Below are 19467 nucleotides of genomic sequence, written 5' to 3'. Positions count from 1 at the left end.
CTTGCTGTTAACATTATATACATAGCACATGTGCTTTCGTTACAAGGTCGCATTTTGCCTCCCCCCACCGCGTGGCTACCCCCTCAACCCTCCGCCCTCCCCGTGGCTAACAGTGGGGAACATTTCTGTTTAGCCACAGGCAAACAGCCCAGCAGGAATGGGCTCCTCTGAGTGTCCCCTGAAGAAAAGCACCCTATTTCAACCAGGTGACCATGAATAATATCTCACTCTCCTGAGGATAACACAGAGAGATAAAGAACGGATGTTGTTTGAACGCCAGCAAACGTACACTGCAATGCTTTGTTGTACAATGATTCCCGAGTACGTGTTACTGGCCTGGAGTGGTAAAGTGTCCTACCATGAAGGACGCAGTAAGGCTGCCCTCCCCAGAAACCTTTTGCAAAGGCTTTGGGAGTACATCCAGGAGAGCCGCGAATGCCAGGGCAAAAGTAATCCTTTCACATGCTTGCTTTTAAACCATGTATAGTATTTTAAAAGGTACACTCACCGGAGGTCCCTTCTCCACCTGCCAGGTCCAGGAAGCAGCCTTGGGTAGGTTCGGGGGGTACTGGCTCCAGGTCCAGGGTGAGAAACAGTTCCTGGCTGTCGGGAAAACCGGTTTCTCCGCTTGCTTGCTGTGAGCTATCTACAACCTCATCATCATCATCATCTTCGTCCCCAAAACCTGCTTCCGTGTTGCCTCGATCTCCATTGAAGGAGTCAAACAACACGGCTGGGGTAGTGGTGGCTGAACCCCCTAAAATGGCATGCAGCTCATCATAGAAGCGGCATGTTTGGGGCTCTGACCCGGAGCGGCCGTTCGCCTCTCTGGTTTTCTGGTAGGCTTGCCTCAGCTCCTTAAGTTTCACACGGCACTGCTTCGGGTCCCTGTTATGGCCTCTGTCCTTCATGCCCTGGGAGATTTTCACAAAGGTTTTGGCATTTCGAAAACTGGAACGGAGTTCTGATAGCATGGATTACTCTCCCCATACAGCGATCAGATCCCGTACCTCCCGTTCAGTCCATGCTGGAGCTCTTTTGCGATTCTGGGACTCCATCATGGTTACCTCTGCTGATGAGCTCTGCATGATCACCTGCAGCTTGCCACACTGGCCAAACAGGAAATGAGATTCAAAAGTTCGCGGTTCTTTTCCTGTCTACCTGGCCAGTGCATCTGAGTTGAGAGTGCTCTCCAGAGCGGTCACAATGGAGCACTCTGGGATAGCTCCCGGAGGCCAATACCATCCTCCACTTGTCAGGGTGGAGTAAGGAAATCGATCTTAAGAGACCTTTAAGTCGAAATAAAGGGCTTCATCGTGTGGACGGGTGCAGGTTTACATCGATTTAACGCTGCTAAATTCGACCTAAAGTCCTAGTGTAGACCAGGGCTTAGTGATCTTTCCAATGTTGTTTGTACCATTAGCTAACTGTTGTAAAGCACTGTGAATAAAAGCACTATATAAAAAAAATTTATAATTAAACTTTTTGTTCTACAAATAAAAGCACACAACTCATATTTTAATATCAGTAGTCTTACCTTTCTAATGCAGTGGATGTGCCCTCTTTCCTGCCGCAGCAGCCCCCAAACTGGAGCTGGGAAGAAAGAGGGTGTCTCCCTCTCTCTCCCACCATAGCAGCCACAGAGCTCAGGCTGGGAAGGAGGGCCGTCTCTCCCCAGCAGCCGCAGCCCCAGAGCTGGGGAAAGTTGCCTCTTTCTCTGGCCGCCGCAGCCCTGCACGTCCCAAATTCCCACCACCCCCACACCTGCATGGCTCCACTAATTAGGTGGGTGGCCCTTCATTCTCTTGTATGGTGCCGGCCAGGTGCGCACCTTAGAGGGAAATATCCACAGACCACCTGAATGGAGCTCATGGACCACAGTTTGAGAACCTCTGAATTATATGATCACATACTATCCCTAGCCTTGGGCAAGGAGACTGGTATGAGGAGGGGGAGGGTGGAGATTAGGACTGGCTGGATGAGGAGATGAAGACCAGGCCTTACCCAGCGTGTGGAGGAGACTAGGGGGAGGGAAACAAGAGGGAGGGACAAAACTGGCACAAAGGTTGGCTAGTGGGACAGAGGCAAAAAGTCTGGGTGAATATGAGAGCCCACTGTCATCCAGCATCTGCTGTGGAACCCAAGATTCCTAACTCTCACCATTCCTCTCTATTTACAGCTGCAATTGAAGTCAACAGGAGTTGTGCTCTGCCTATATCAATGCTACATGAAAAATCAGGCACTAAGTGACTCAAATTGGGCACCCAAAATAAGTGGACACTTTGGATCTTAATCTCTCCTTGCCTCAGATCCTTATTTGTAAAATTAGGATAATAATAGCCTGTCACCTCAAAAGACTGTTATTAAGAAAAAATAATTAATGTTTATGAAGCACTCAGATACTATAGTGATGAATGTCACAGTTTCAGGGCAACTGCAACTGGATTTCTCCCACCATAGTCTCTGGAGGGCACCCACTTGAAGGTTTCTGGCTCCACCTCTTCTGGGTGGAGACCCACATCTCCCTACATCCTGACCAGGAGTTTTAAGGCTGCACAGTTGCCTGTCTTACCATATGATATCCCCAGCAAGCCGTGCTTCCTCCCCAAAGGCTGTGACCAGTGTATTGCCTGCAATTGTAAGTTACCACACAGCTCCTTCTAAGTAAGTGTGTTTATTCGTATGGTAAAAGCATTACAGAGAAAACATTAAAACAATAAAAGTTCTTACATACATGTTAAAAAGCTTGCCAGAGGTCACCCTCAGCTCCAACCTAGCGTTCTGGTAGGCGAGGTTGCTCCGGGGCTGGAGCACCCACAGGGAAAATATGGTGGGTGCTGAGCACCCACCAGCAGCCCCTCATCAGCTTCTCCCCTCCTCCCAGTGCCTCCTGCCCACTGGCAGGCCTTGCAGATCAGCGCCTCCCACCTGCCACAATCAGCTGTTTTGCGGCATGCAGGAGGCTCTGAGGGGAGAAGGGAGGAGCAAGGACGCAGCGCGCTTGGGGAAGGGGGCGGAACTGGGTAGGAAGAGGTGGGGTGGAGGTGGGGCCTTGAGGGAAGGAGCGGAGTGGTGGCAGGGCCTCGGGCAGCACCCCCCAGCACATTGGAAAGTCTGCGCCTGTGCTGGTAGGTTTTAATCCTTCAAAACCCACAACTGGATTTTCTCTGTTAGAAATATATCTCTGTCTTAGATCCAGAGCAGAACAAAGGCATAACCTGTTTCTTTATATAGCTTTGATCTTGGCCTTGTGTACCAGGTAATCACCAGACAAAAAGACCCTCTCCTCACTGGGTAGCTTCAAAGGCTGGGTTTTTGCATAACTGGAGATGGGTAATTTGCATTCACCTCTCCTTAGGGATTCCCCAGGAGATCCACTTCACACTTATTATCCCACAAGTCCATACTTGTCTGGCACATTTTCAATATAGTCTTTTGAACTCCCAGGTCTCACATCACATCTCTCTCCTAGAGAGGTTACATACAATCCCAGCCCACAATAATACATACATTTCGTGCAATGAGATCTTCCTAAGACATTGCAGAATATTCCCATATCCGTTACAATGAGCACCATGGAAAAGCCCATGAGGAAATTAATAATTCTATCTTCAGAGCAGGGTTTGTATAATATGCAGTAAATAACGGATATGGGAATTTCCTGTGAGTACTATCCATTCTGTGCACTGAATAAGGCAAGGGTCCTATAGGAAAAATAAGTTGTGATCACAGAATTAAAGACTATCATAACGTATACACAAAAGGAGGATGAATTAAGGTTATACAAGTAACCTTACATCACCAGCTTCCTTGTACCACTCTGTCTTAATCCTATTTTGAAGCAAACACTGCATGAAAGAAGGATTTTTTTTTCAGGGGAAAGGCTAACTTAAATTGCTAGTTGGTAACAGTGTCAATTATGATGCTTTTAAAAAGTAGTAATATAGCCAATAGTAACTTAATCAGAGACCAGGGTCACTACTGACACACACACATCTGCACTCCAGTCAGTCACCTTAACACCTTTCATTCATAATGGCCCTGTTCCACACTTGAGACTGTTGTAAGACTCTGCCCTGGTCTACACTAGGACTTTAGATCGAATTTAGCAGCGTTAAATCGATTTAAACCTGCACCCGTCCACACAATGAAGCCCTTTATTTCGACTTAAAGGGCTCTTAAAATCGATTTCCTTACTCCACCCCTGACAAGTGGATTAGCGCTTAAATCGACGTTGCCGGCTCGAATTTGGGGTACTGTGGACACAATTCGATGGTATTGGCCTCCGGGAGCTATCCCAGAGTGCTCCATTCTGACCGCTCTGGACAGCGCTCTCAACTCAGATGCACTGGCCAGGTAGACAGGAAAAGAACCGCGAACTTTTGAATCTCATTTCCTGTTTGGCCAGCGTGGCAAGCTGCAGGTGACCATGCAGAGCTCATCAGCAGAGGTGACCATGATGGAGTCCCAGAATCGCAAAAGAGCTCCAGCATGGACTGAACGGGAGGTACGGGATCTGATCGCTGTTTGGGGAGAGGAATCCGTGCTATCAGAACTCCGTTCCAGTTTTCGAAATGCCAAAACCTTTCTGAAAATCTCCCAGGGCATGAAGGACAGAGGCCATAACAGGGACCCGAAGCAGTGCCGCGTGAAACTGAAGGAGCTGAGGCAAGCCTACCAGAAAACCAGAGAGGCGAACGGCCGCTCTGGGTCAGAGCCCCAAACATGCCGCTTCTATGATGAGCTGCATGCCATTTTAGGGGGTTCAGCCACCACTACCCCAGCCGTGTTGTTTGACTCCTTCAATGGAGATGGAGGCAATACAGAAGTAGGTTTTGGGGACGAAGAAGATGATGATGAGGAGGTTGTAGATAGCTCACAGCAAGCAAGCGGAGAAACCGGTTTTCCCGACAGCCAGGAACTGTTTCTCACCCTAGACCTGGAGCCAGTACCCCCCGAACCCACCCAAGGCTGCCTCCTGGACTCAGCAGGCGGAGAAGGGACCTCTGGTGAGTGTACCTTTTAAAATGCTATACATGGTTTAAAAGCAAGCATGTGAAAGGATTACTTTGCCCTGGCATTTGCGGTTCTGCCTTTGCAAAAGGTTTCTGGGGAGGGCAGCCTTATTTCGTCCTTCATGGTAGGACACTTTACCACTCCAGGCCAGCAACACGTACTGGGGAATCACTGTAGAACAAAGCATTGCAGTGTATGTTTGCTGGCATTCAACCAAAATCCGTTCACGCGGTGGGAGGAGGCAAAATGCGACCTTGTAACGAAAGCACATGTGCTATGTATGTAATGTTAACTTTCAAGGTTTACCCTGAAAGAGTGTAGCCACTGTTTTATAAAATGTGTCTTTTTAAATACCGCTGTCCCTTTTTTTTTCTCCACCAGCTGCATGTGTTTCAATGATCACAGGATCTTCTCCTTCCCAGAGGCTAGTGAAGCTTAGAAAGAAAAAAAAACGCACTCGCGATGAAATGTTCTCCGAGCTCATGCTGTCCTCCCACACTGACAGAGCACAGACGAATGCGTGGAGGCAAATAATGTCAGAGTGCAGGAAAGCACAAAATGACCGGGAGGAGAGGTGGAGGGCTGAAGAGAGTAAGTGGCGGGCTGAAGAGAGTAAGTGGCGGGCTGAAGACAGGGCTGAAGCTCAAATGTGGCGGCAGCGTGATGAGAGGAGGCAGGATTCAATGCTGAGGCTGCTGCAGGACCAAACCAGTATGCTCCAGTGTATGGTTGAGCTGCAGCAAAGGCAGCTGGAGCACAGACTGCCACTGCAGCCCCTCTGTAACCAACCGCCCTCCTCCCCAAGTTCCATAGCCTCCACACCCAGACGCCCAAGAACACGGTGGGGAGGCCTCCGGCCAACCAGCCATTCCCCCACAGAGGATTGCCCAAAAAAAAGAAGGCTGTCATTCAATAAATTTTAAAGTTGTAAACTTTTAAAGTGCTGTGCTTAAAGTGCTGTGTGGCATTTTCCTTCCCTCCTCCACCACCCCTCCTGGGCTACCTTGGTAGTCATCCCCCTATTTGTGTGATGAATGAATAACGAATGCATGACTGTGAAGCAGCAATGACTTTATTGGCTCTGCAAGCAATGATTAAAGGGAGGAGGGGAGGGTGGTTAGCTTACAGGGAAGTAGAGTGAACCAAGGGGCGGGGGGGTTCATCAAGGAGAAACAAACAGAACTTTCACACCGTAGCCTGGCCAGTCATGAAACTGTTTTTCAAAGCTTCTCTGATGCGTACCGCGCCCTCCTGTGCTCTTCTAACCGCCCTGGTGTCTGGCTGCGCGTAACCAGCAGCCAGGCGATTTGCCTCAACCTCCCACCCCGCCATAAACGTCTCCCCCTTACTCTCACAGATATTGTGGAGCACACAGCAAGCAGTAATAACAGTGGGAATATTGGTTTCGCTGAGGTCTAAGCGAGTCAATAAACTGCGCCAGCGCGCCTTTAAACGTCCAAATGCACATTCTACCACCATTCTGCACTTGCTCAGCCTGTAGTTGAACAGCTCCTGACTACTGTCCAGGCTGCCTGTGTACGGCTTCATGAGCCATGGCATTAAGGGGTAGGCTGGGTCCCCAAGGATACATATAGGCATTTCAACATCCCCAACAGTTATTTTCTGGTCTGGGAATAAAGTCCCTTCCTGCAGCTTTTGAAACAGACCAGAGTTCCTGAAGATGCGAGCATCATGCACCTTTCCCGGCCATCCCACGTTGATGTTGGTGAAACGTCCCTTGTGATCCACCAGAGCTTGCAGCACTATCGAAAAGTACCCCTTGCGGTTTATGTATTCGGCGGCTTGGTGCTCCGGTGCCAAGATAGGGATATGGGTTCCGTCTATAGCCCCACCACAGTTAGGGAATCCCATTGCAGCAAAGCCATCCACTATGACCTGCACATTTCCCAGGGTCACTACCCTTGATATCAGCAGATCTTTGATTGCGTGGGCTACTTGCATCACAGCAGCCCCCACAGTAGATTTGCCCACTCCAAATTGATTCCCAACTGACCGGTAGCTGTCTGGCGTTGCAAGCTTCCACAGGGCTATCGCCACTCGCTTCTCAACTGTGAGGGCTGCTCTCATCTTGGTATTCATGCGCTTCAGGACAGGGGAAAGCAAGTCACAAAGTTCCATGAAAGTGCCCTTACGCATGCGAAAGTTTCGTAGCCACTGGGAATCGTCCCAGACCTGCAACACTATGCGGTCCCACCAGTCTGTGCTTGTTTCCCGAGCCCAGAATCGGCGTTCCACAGCATGAACCTGCCCCATTAGCACCATGATGCATGCATTGTCAGGGCCCATGCTTTCAGAGAAATCTGTGTCCATGTCCTGATCACTCACGGGACCGCGCTGACGTCGCCTCCTCGCCCGGTATCGCGTTGCCATGTTCTGGTGCTGCATATACTGCTGAATAATGCGTGTGGTGGTTAATGTGCTCCTAATTGCCAAAGTGAGCTGAGCGGGCTCCATGCTTGCCGTGGTATGGCGTCCGCACAGAAAAAAGGCGCGGAACGATTGTCTGTCGTTGCTCTGACGGAGGGAGGGGCGACTGACGACACGGCTTACAGGGTTGGCTTCAGGGAGCTAAAATCAACAAAGGGGGTGCCTGTACATCAAGGAGTATTTCAGGCAGGACTGCACGGAGGGTTCCAATAAGAAATGGTGCACCTAAGTTATCGTTGTTATTGGAACAAGGAGGTTAGCCTGGCCTCTGATTGATACATGGCTAGATTTACCTCGCTGCACCTTCTCTGTGAGTGACTGCAGTGTGACCTAGAGGAATGAGTCCCCTAGACAGGGGAGGAGGCAAATGAGTACAAAACAAATCTGGTCTATTTCTTGTTTTGACCCACTCCATCTATCTTTTACATCTTTGGCTGGCAGCAGACGGTGCAGAAGGACTGCATGCCATCCACATCTCATGGCTGCTCGGCAGAAGATGGTACAGTACGCCTGCTAGCCATCCCCATCTCTTGCCTGCCTGGCAGAAGATGGTGCAATACGACTGCTAGCAATCCTCATCTCTTGCCTGCCTGGCAGAAGATGGTACAGTACGACTGCTAGCAGTCCGTATCGCCTGCCTGCTCACCATAAGACGGTTCAATAGGACTGACTGCAGGACTAAAGAGAATGACCTGGTCAAGTCACTCCAAATGTAGTCCCTGCGCCCATGTCTGCCCAGGCGCTCCCAGCCGACGCGGCCAGGAGCACCTCGGACACGATGAGGACGACTACCAGTCGTATTGCACCGTCTGCTGCCAGAAGGCAAGGGGTTACTGCTACTGTGCAGCAAAGCCGTACCGCGTCTGCCAGCACCCAGGAGACATAGGGTGACGGTTACCTGAGCGGGCTCCATGCTTGCTGTGGTATGGCGTCTGCACAGGTAACTCAGGAAAAAAGGCGCGAAATGATTGTCTGCCCTTGCTTTCACGGGGGGAGGGAGGGAACGGGAGGCTGACGATATGTACCCAGAACCACCCGCGACAATGTTTTAGCCCCATCAGGCATTGGGATCTCAACCCAGAATTCCAATGGGCAGCGGAGACTGCGGGAACTGTGGGATAGCTACCCACAGTGCAACGCTCCGGAAGTCGACGCTTGCCTCGGTACTGTGGAAGCGCTCCGCCGAGTTAATGCACTTAATGCACTTAGAGCATTTTCTGTGGGGACACACACACTCGAATTTATAAAACCGATTTCTAAAAAACCGACTTCTATAAATTCGACCTTATTCCGTAGTGTAGACATACCCTCTGTATCTGAATGCTGCCATTTCTTCTCCCCGACATAGGAATTATAATTTATATTTTAGCTATCATAACCAAACCTTACGAAAAGAATATTCTACAACTATTAGACTGATTTTTGTCAAAGCATCTGAACATATTCTCTTATTTTTAAAGCCCTCTAGCAGAAGGCACCATTCAGCATGCCGTCTGCTTGCAGCCTATGCTCTTGTGGAGCTAAGATTGGTACATTTAGTATTTGTTGCAAGATCTCCTTTACAATGCTCAAGGCCACAGATACTTTTGCACTACTTACAAACAATTCCATTATGATTTATATCGTACTTTCAATCTGCATGGAACTTTACAAGTGGCCAATTTCTCAAAGCTGAAAACAATTATGAGCCAGATCAGTTGGGAGGAAGAATCAGAAAAATCATTTAAGAACACCTTTCTAGATGCTCAAAAAAACACAATCCCAAACTCAAGAATGCCATACTGGTTAAAAAAAGTGACCTGGTATAGAGGGGAAGTGAAAGAAGCTATAAAAATAATACATAACAAATGGAAGAAGGGGGAAGTTGATAGTAATGAATATAAATCAAAAGTAAGGAATTGTAGAAAATTAATAAGGGAAACAGAGGAACACAATAAGCCCCACAAAGGGAGAATATTTGTCTAAGTACTCTGGTTTGATAGAAAATCACTGCTAGACCCAAGAGGGAAGAGAAGAGGGCAAATGGCCTGCAAAGACAGAAACTGCCACAAGGGTGTGTGTGCATGGATGGAGCCTATCTTTGGCCATTGCATTAGAAGCTTTATAAACACTTAAATAAGACTGTCCCTACTAGAGCTGGTCAAATTCACTGGCAGGTCCAAAAAAATCAGAATTTTGGTTTGGTTTGGAGGGAACTGAAATAGCTGTATTTCGTGATTCAGAAGCTGGAAAAATGTCATTTAGCCAGCAGTTAGGGCACTTAACTTGAAGGCGGGAGGGGGAAGAGGTGACTTCAAGTCCCTATTCCAGAGCAGAAATGAAAACCTTGCATCTCCCTCTTGCTAGGTTGAGTAGCCTACCCACAAAGCTACAGGGTATACTTGAATAGTCATTCATCCAGAGAGGGAGTGACACTTTAGTTCAATATCTCGGGCACTCACCTTAGAGGGATGGGACACCCAGACTCCAGTCCCTCCTGCACTATTTGTGTGTACAAAGTGGAACAGGTTGTTGAGAGACTGAGAAAGATCCCCCAACAGACTAGCCTATAGCTTGGTACGTCAGGTACTCACCACACACAAGAGAAAACTGGGTTCAAGTCCCTGCATTGCTCAAATGTCAGATGAATGCCTTAGCTTAACATTATAAGGGGAAGTGTCACTGCAACCAGTCCTGGTGCCTAAGTCTCCTTGTGAACCCAGCCTGAAAAATCAAAACAAGATGTTTCACAAGCATCAAAACTGTTCATTTAGATATTTCTGATTCTTATTTATTTTCTAACTTGGACTGAAACAATTTGCTGAAGTCGACACAAATTTGCAAAATGTTGTGGTTGACCCGAATCTGCCTTCTTTGTTTAAAAAAAGTTTCAGACAAAAAATTTCACCCAGCTTTAGTCCCTATCCCAGAGAGCTTAGAGTCTTAGATAATGAAAAGATGCAAAAGTGGAAGAAACAGACAAAAGGAGGGTGCAAAGAGCACAGAAGGATGAATGAAAACATCATGCACAGCAAACACCAGTGCCCAAGACCCATTGAGATTGCTGTCCCAACCTCTCCATGCAGAAATAAAAAAGGCCATTAAAAACCTTTCTGAGGTGCTTTCCTCCCACTTCAGTGGTGGAGCTGGAGGCCAAAAGTGAACTGAGCTATTCCTGATTGAAGCTGGAATGTTTCTTTCTATTGTCCTGTCATACAGTCCAGCAGATGGTGTCTGAAAGGGAAAAATTTGCATCGTTAGCCCTTCATTCCATCAAGGGCAAGACTTATGACACCACAGTGTGCCATAGCTTCTGCCTTTTGTAATTCCCTTATGTAAGGTGATCACATTCAGAGATTGAGAAATAGATGTTCTATTTATTTTACACTTTTGCCTCCCCCCCACCCCCCGATAAACGGCAGAACTCCATGTATTTTGGTTCCTTGGCCACACCATTTGCTGCTGCTGCCACTCCTTGCTTCAGGATTGTGATCCAGCACCTAGATGACTTCGAAAAAGTACTTAGGCTCAGGCCTTAAATTCTCATAGAGTATTTCCCACAATTCCCTTTCCCCCATCATTCCCCCATGCTTTAAAAACTCCAGGGGGGTTGAAAATATTTACCAGATCTCTGCTTCAGACAGCTCCGACTGAATTTAATCCCTGCTTAGGCTTTACTATGAGGATAATTTTACAAATGTGAATTAAGTGTAAACTGACGCAGTACTGTGTCACCAGCCAGCCTGAAACAAATGAATGTCCCCCACTTATCTCAAGGGACCGTAAATTTACATTTTCATTTGTTGTTGGACACACTCGTCTAGCTGTGGTAGGAGTTCAAGTCACCTCTGCCTCTGAACACTATTCCTTGGGGAAGCAGGAGTGAGGGGGAAGCAAACAAATTCTCATAGTAGGTATCGCTAGTGCACTCTCATTACTGGATGATATTATGGAGTGTATGATTTTTTGTTTTTGTTTTTAAAAAACACATGCACCTGAAAGCAACCTTTTTAGGAATATTTTTATAAACTTGGAAAATAAAGAATGCACATAATATGTCAAACTAGGGCTTTGTCTACACTACACAGCTTTTAACGACAGGTCCATGTCACTAAAAGTCGGGCAGTGTAAACGCTGTTTATCAGCACTTTTGCCAACAAAATACTTCCACCCCATATGAGCAGGGTTCATGTTGTCAACAGGAGAGCACGCCTGCCAACAACGAGCCATTTACACTGCCACTTGCCACAGCAAAACTTTCGTCTTTCGGGGGGGGGGGGGGGGGGATTCTTTAAGCACCTGTGAATGACAACATTTTTGTCATTCAATTGGCGGTGTAGACAAAGCCTTAGTCACTACAGAATGAGTAATTAAGGAAAAAATGTAAACATTTAATATACATGCTACACAAGAAAAAAAAAGTTTTATGGTCTGTTTTTCAGAGGTGCTCAGCAACCCAATCTTGTCAACAGAAGCACCTTTGTAAAGTTAGGCCACTACTGTAAGACTCCATCTAATGTACACATATATGTATTGCCTGCATCACTACAATGCTGATTGATATAATACAGAATTTCATACTCAAATTAAAAACAATATATTCATTTCTGTAAATGTTACAATTATCATACAATATGTGAAATGTTTGTGCCAGCATTTAAAACAATTTTAGAGAGGAAAGAAAGATGGGTAAAGAACAACTACAACATTGTTTAAAGATATTGCATTTCACATTTGGACTAATAAAAGTATTTTAATTCACATGCAGTTGATATTTCACAGAAATAAAGTCACCACTGATCTGTCCAGAAAGCACCAATTGTATGTGGACTCAGCAAGTAAACTTTTCGTGTAGCTTTCCTGATTTAGGAGATATAGTTAAGACAGTGCTCCTGTAGAACTGAAAATGTAAAGATAAATACAGCCATAAATTAACTGACAAGGAACATAGTGCATTCAAAAAGCCCCAAAGGTATATTTTTCTTACATTTATAGATCCCATTGACAATCATGTCATTCTCAAGTTACTGGAGTTTATTGGAATTTTTTTATTAACAATTATAATAAAAAAACAATAGTCTTTGCTAAGTACAGTCATAAAGACTTGTATTCCTAAATAAAAACTGAAGAGGATGTAAGTACAAGCAGTCCAATAGTAGTAAAACATTTAACAAATATTTTAGCTTATATTGAGATTTTATTTCAATAAAATGTATGTTTAAGTTTCAAAAATATTATTCTCTGTGGTTAAATTTCATCATTTATTATTCATGTTCTGCAAGCACCTAGTGAGGGGCTATACTGTACTAGTTGAAATCCCCACCAATTTCCAGGGAAACAGTATTGGGCCCAGAATCTTTTAATTTATAGGAAATTCAGTACTCACGGAACAGTGACAAACAGCCTTGGCATAGCGTTGGCAGGTGATCTGAAAGATTTCACAGCTCTGCTAATGTATCTTAGGGACGATATGCATTCTGAAATTGTCTGTGTTAAAACATGTTTGGGAACCACCATGTTACAACTCTGCTTTGGTCCTGGTCTTTGTGGATAGGACCAATGTTATAACCAGGATAAAGTACAAAACAATTAACCTGTTTTGGACTTAGTCTTTATCAAGTTGGTCCCCAGCTGTATTAAATCATCACGCTTTAAAATAGTCACTTTCATAACATAGATGGGAGCAGGATTTGGGCCTGTTCCCCAACTAATTAACAGCAAAATTCACATACCCTTCAATGAGACAAGGCTTTTGTCCTTAGTCCCTCAATATACTAGTCGTTAGCTTCCTTTGAGCAGAAACTACTGATCATTCCAAATTTCCTGAATTGCTAACAGAGCTGAAACCTTAAAAAGTATATTGTTCTTTTTGCTAGTTCCCTGTCTGAACCTGAGCATCCTCCATTATATCAGAATTGGTCTGCGTACAGATTGTTAAATACTATTCAATGAACATGTATGTAAGCAAACTGCTGTTTTCCTGAACCGTTTAGCCAAATAATATTTGGTTTAACTGTTTGGTCAAATAATATTAACTGAAAAGATTTTACTCTAAGAATAGCAGCAATATCAATCAAAAATATTCAAACTTATTTTTTCTGGTACTCAGCCTGTTCTAGCTAGAAATGGAGTTTATTATGTAACTATTTGCTGCAAATGCAGCCAAATAGAAATAATATTTCAGGAAATGACAAGTACTTGCAAATATTAAAGAAAGCCATGGAGTGATAGATATTTTTAATGAATGAGACAAAACCAACTTGGAACTGGAAGGCTATTTCCCAGAAAGTTTCAGTGTAAGTCAACTTTTGGACTGTGTCCAAATAGCTGATAAAAATTATGTTTAAGTGTAGTCTCAGAAACTTAATACCTGATGATAAGTAGGGCTCTACCAAATTCACAGCTATGAAAAACACATCACAGACCGTGAAATCTGGTCTTTTGTGTGCTTTTACCCTACACTATACAGATTTCACGGGGGAGACCAGCATTTCTCAAATTCGGGGTCCTAACACAAAAGGGAGTTGCAGGGGGAGGTCAGTTGCGGGGGGGTGTCACAAGGTTATTTTAAGGGGGGCTAGGTAGTATTGCCACCCTTACTTCTGTGCTGCCTTCAGAGCTGGGCGGCTGGAGAGTGGCAGCTGTTGTCCGGGTGTCTAGCTCTGAAGGCGGCACCCCACCAGCAGCAGTGCAGAAGTACGGGTGGCAATACCATACCATGCCACCCTTACTTCTGCGCTGCTGCCTTCAGAGCTGGGTTGCTGGAGAGGCGGCTGCTGCCCTACGGCCCAGCTCGGCAGACAGCAGCCCAGAAGTAAAGTTAGCAATATCATACCATTCCCTCCTTACTTCTGCGCTGCTGCTGGCAGTGGCTCTGCCTTCAGAGCTGGGCTCCCAGCCAGCAGCTGCCGCTCTCCAGCTGCCCAGCTCTGAAGGCAGCGCCTCCGCCAGCAGCAGCACAGAAGTAAGGTCAGCAGTACTGCAACAACTCCCTACAATAACCTTGTTACCCTCCCACAACAGCTTTTTGGGTCAAGATCCTTTCAATTACAACACCATGAAATGTCAGATTTAAATAGCCGAAATAATGAAATGTATTGTTTTTTAAATCCTACAACCATGAAATTGAACAAAATAGACCATGACTTTGGTAAGGCCCTAATAATAAGGTATATCAAAACACTGGTATAATTATAACTTACATAATAAAACAAAACAAACACTGAAACCATGAAGCTATTAGTTGCGACTTAATCTGGAATGGTCTTTGCTGCTGTGTGTTATATACAGGATTTTGAAATGCATCCAGCATTGCTAATGTTAATTAATGAACTACAGATACAGCACAGCACGACTCTTGGCTTTTCACACATTTCTTATGCCTTCTTTTTAAGCACATGGCAGAGTTGGAAGAGAATCAAATGTTTTTTTAACATCTTTATTTTGGTTATCAGACATAAGAGGAAAAGAACAGGTAAAAGACAAAACCATCCCCACAGCAAAAACAAGCCACCTTGATTAATTAATCTTTCCAAAAATTTTTGACCGACTTTTTTTCATAGTAGCAGGCACACACAGAAGCAGACAGTAAACAGACAGTTTATAAAGTCTAAAAAGGCTTTTACAGTACAACATAATTAAAAAAATAAGTATTTTAACATTTTTAACCTGAGTACTGAACTATGTTCTTTAGAAAAGTAGTTCATAAACCAGATATTCCTGGAATTTTATTACAGAATTAGAGTTTAAATTTAGGGATGCCTAGGACATGGTCTGCAAGGCTTACTTGTGCCTTGGCACTATCACAAGTTATTTTTTAATTCCGAGTGCTCTTGATATGTACAATTCATATCTGTAGTTTCAGCTATACCTTGCACATAATTTTCTTTACAATTCCTGGATGGCCAGGAATGTGATTTTTTAAGTGGTCTTGCTGATTTTTGATATATTTTCGTGTTGAGATTTGAGCAAGTGTTGTCCTGAGAGCCAAGATTTTGGCAACATGAATATTCAGGATCAGTTGACTCTTGAGATTCTGAAGCTGTACACTGATGGTTCTTCAGAATAATGTTCTCTCCTGAAAGATTGGTTTCGTTACTCTGCTTTGATGCATCTTCTTTTTCCTCCATTGTACGAGCCAGCATATAACTAACCTTTCTTTGATGAGCCAAAGCCTCTTCTTTATCATTCAACTGTATTCGTATTAAAAAGGAAAAAGGAAATCTAGTTTATAAATGATTCCTTAGAACATCATCATATGTGAGTCAACAATATTTGTTTGCTCAGAGGGAACAAAGCCAACTTTGATCAATATGCCTTTTTGAGATTTTTTGAAGATACTAACCAAATCTATTAGCATCCTAAGGATTTCATGAGGATTATCCAATTCTTCCATTTTCCTACAGTCAGCATCAGAAATAAGCATGCCCGTCAACTTTTGTCCCAGATTTTTCTTGTTCCCTTGCAACATAACAAGTCCTGAGAAAAGGAATGCACTTCATTTGAAATACACAAGGACATGAAAACTAGTATTCTTTAAGCAAAAAAGAGGTTGACTTTGGGAAAAAATATACATTTACAAAGTAAGATATGGAAGGAACTACGGCTTATAAAGTGGTAATCCAAATTATAGTTGACTTTCATTGGACACAATATGGAAAATGGTTTTGCATGCAATGCTGTGCTGGCCCACACCAATGATAAAAATAGTCTTTTTATTGCAAACATGGTTCAACAAAATGGAAACTTCTGGAACTGCATGAGAAATACACTTTGGCTCTTCTATAAAGACTGTGAAGTCCTTTAAGATCTACTGATGAAAAACACCATACAAGAGACTAGGTATTATTATAACAATCCCTACTTGTTTTGTTTTTTGTTTTCTAAAAGGGACACTATATGCTAGGTTAAAAAAGGTTTTTTGAAATAAATGTAAAAAGCTGTAAGTCTTAAACTGCTAAATAGATATTTTTTAAATTTCAATGAAGATTAAAATAAACGAAGGATAAACTATCCTGAGTTAAGTCTAGAAATATATGCTAATATCCCACTATAAAAAGAGTGTGGAATTTTTAAGTTCTTTTTATGTTTGCTGAAGATGCCTCAGGACATATAATTAGCGAACAAAGACACCAGAATAATCAGTAGTTTAATGAAAACTTCTAAAATATATCCCATGTCAGAATGTTACATTCTGGGGGCTCTTTAGCAAACAAAGAAAAAACCCCAGCAGATTTCACAAACCACAAGAGCAGTGGGTCAGTGGATAACACATGGGACTGGAAGTGGATTCTGTTCCCAGCTCTGCTGTGGATTAATGAACAAAGCACTTAATATTTTCTGTTCCTCGGTTTTCCTATGTGTACAATAAGGATAATGATATTTACTCCTCTCCTTTACAGATCAATCTGAGATCTGCAGATGGCCAGTGCCAAGTATTATTGATGATAAGAATGTTTTCTAAAAGTAGTTAAAACTTGTTTTTATATTATGCAATATTTCTTAAATTGCCTAGGGAGTGGGGGATATTCAACACACATTTCTGTGCTTAATTCAAAGTTGTAATTCCCTTACCGTGTGAATTTATCATACATCATAATTAAGGCTAAGATTCTGTCACACATATTTTTAGTAAAAGTCACGGACGGGTCACGGGCAATAAAAAAAAAAAATTCACGGAAGCCCGTGACCTATCAGTGACTTTTACTAAAAATATGCATGACAAAATGGGGAGCTGCAGGCTCCCCACATCACCCAAGGGCACCTGGGTTGGAGGTGCAGGGTCCCCTCACCACCTGTAGTGGTTCCAAGCTTGGGGCACCCCGGCCACCCATGGAGGCTCAGAGCTCCATGCTTCCTGCAGAGGCTCAGTGCTTGGTGCCACCTGCAGTGGCTCCGAGCCCTGGGGTGTCCACGGAGGCTCCGAGCCCCATGCCACCACTGGCGGCTCTGTGCTCCCGGGCACATGCAGCGGCTCCATGCTCCAGGGAGCCCACAGCAGCTCGGACTTCCCGGGAGCCCCGCTGCCCGCAGCAGCCAGGAGTTTGGGGTCTCCCCGTTGCCTCAGAGCTCTGGGAACCCTTGCCTCCGCCCCAGCTGGGAGTTGCCTGCAGGGCAACCCTGCCTCCCTCTGCGGCTGGGAGCTTGGCCCCCTGAAGTTCCCAGATGCTAGGGATCGCAGGGGACCCTACAGCTCTCAGGAGCTGGGGGCTCAAGTCACCAAGGTCTCTGGAAGTCACGGAATCTGTGACAAAATCATAGCCCTAATCATAATACTTCTATAAAATAAATTAGTACTATCAACAAATTTTTCTCTTTTATAAAAAAAATATAGCAACTAAAACTGTAGGTTAAATCTTGCCCAGAATTAAGATTTGTAACAATAAACTGGTATAAATCCTAAAAACAATATAAATCTTTTCACAAAAGGTCATTACAATTCTAAATAAAAGTTGTTGTTGGTTTGTTTGTTTTTTAAAAGAAAAGAGTACTCACCTTGTGCAGTAACTGCGGTTCTTCAAGATGCGTGTCCTTATGGGTGCTCCTCTTCAGTTACTTCAGGTGCCTCTCAAGCCATTGGTCAGAGATTTTCCATTAGCAGTGTCCATTCGACTCACACATGCCCTCTATACAACCACAGGCCACACACCAACAATATATAGGGCTGCACAGGCAAATTGCCCTCAGTTCCTTCTCTATCTGACCGTGCAACAAAGAGCAGTCTGAAGCAGGGGGGAGGAGGGTGGATAGTGGAGCATCCTTAGAGACACATGTCTCAAAAAAACAGAGTTACCCCACAAGGTGAGTAACTTCTTCTTCAAGTAGTGTCCCTATGGATGCTCCACTTCGGGCAGCTCCCAAGAAGTATCCCCACAGGGGATGGGGAGCTTCGGAATCAAGTCCAAGACTGAAGACAGTAGAGCAGAACCAAGTGTTACATCAGATCTGATGGCAAGAACCAAGGCACAATGTTTAGAAAAACTATGCACTAAGGCAGAGCTGCTAGATGGGCCCATCTCAAACACTGAAAGGTTTTTGACTAAAGCTGTGGAAGTTGCCTGCAATCTGGCAGAATCTGTATTATCCTTTGGAGGGGTATAGCACCAGCTGCATCGTAGCAAGCAATAATACACTCAGAGATCCACCTTGAAAGTCTCTGTGAAGAATTCATGGATTCCTTGAATCTTTTTGCAATAGAGACAAACAGTCTAGATGCTTTCCAAAATTGCTTGTTCTGATCCAGATAAAAGGTCAATGCTCATCTCAGATTCCATGTATGAAAGGAGGTCTCATGCTGAGTGGTTTAGGGAAAAATACCAGTCGATGAATAGAATGGGTAAGATGGAAATCCGTCAGCACCTTAGGTAAGAATTTTGGATGTGGTCATAAGTAGACCTCGTCCTTGAAAAATATCATAAATGGGGGGGTTTCCCACCAAGGCCCCATTCTCCCCAACCCTGTGGGCTGACATGATAGTGACTAGAAAGACCATCTTCATAGATAAATGAAACAAGGTGCTAGTCACCACAGGTTCAAACAGAGGTCTCACAAATTATCTAAGTACTAGTTTGAGATCCCAAGTTGGAGTAGGATCCTTAACCTGGGGGTGGAGTCAAGGTTCCCCAAACCCTTAATAAATGTAGAGGACACAGAGTGAGCAGGTATAGAAAATCCCTCTAGTGGGGACTGAAATGCTAATATTTCAGCCAAATAAATCTTAATGGAGATAACTGATAACCCTGATCTCTTCAAGTCTAGCAGGTAATTCAGGATGGCTGAGAGTGAAGAAGATTCAGACACAAGGCCGTGACAGCGATACCACTGGTTGAACCTTTTCCATTTCTGAAGGTAAGTTGACTCCCATCTACTGTTTAGTAATGCCTGTTGTACTCCTGTCAAGCAGGTGGATTCTAAGCCTGTGGACATCTATGAGCCATGCTTGGAGATGAAGGATCTCTAGGTTGGGGCGAAACACACAATTTGTATCCTGAGAAAAGAGATGACAGATGGTCAAAAGCTTAAACG

The 19467-nt window shown here is 44.5% G+C and overlaps 1 protein-coding gene across 2 annotated transcripts in view; it reads right to left on the bottom strand.

The window, feature by feature from the left end:
* Positions 1–14849: 14849 nt before the first annotated feature.
* The window catches only part of CCDC125 (coiled-coil domain containing 125), a 37846-nt gene continuing 33228 nt past the window's right edge, over positions 14850–19467 (bottom strand). For both annotated transcript variants that reach the window (XM_048851048.2, XM_048851046.2), the window contains exons 11-12: positions 15788–15921; positions 14850–15635 (exon numbers count right to left, since the gene is read on the bottom strand). In XM_048851048.2, the coding sequence (XP_048707005.1) occupies positions 15246–15635; positions 15788–15921 (524 nt within the window). In that variant the 3' untranslated portion in view covers positions 14850–15245. The remainder of the gene's footprint in view (positions 15636–15787; positions 15922–19467) is intronic.

The sequence above is a fragment of the Caretta caretta genome, chromosome 5, assembly GCF_965140235.1.
Source record: "Caretta caretta isolate rCarCar2 chromosome 5, rCarCar1.hap1, whole genome shotgun sequence".
In the NCBI taxonomy this organism is placed as follows: domain Eukaryota; kingdom Metazoa; phylum Chordata; order Testudines; family Cheloniidae; genus Caretta; species Caretta caretta.
Note: the sequence above shows the minus strand (reverse complement) of the source record. Positions and strands in the feature narration are given on the sequence as shown.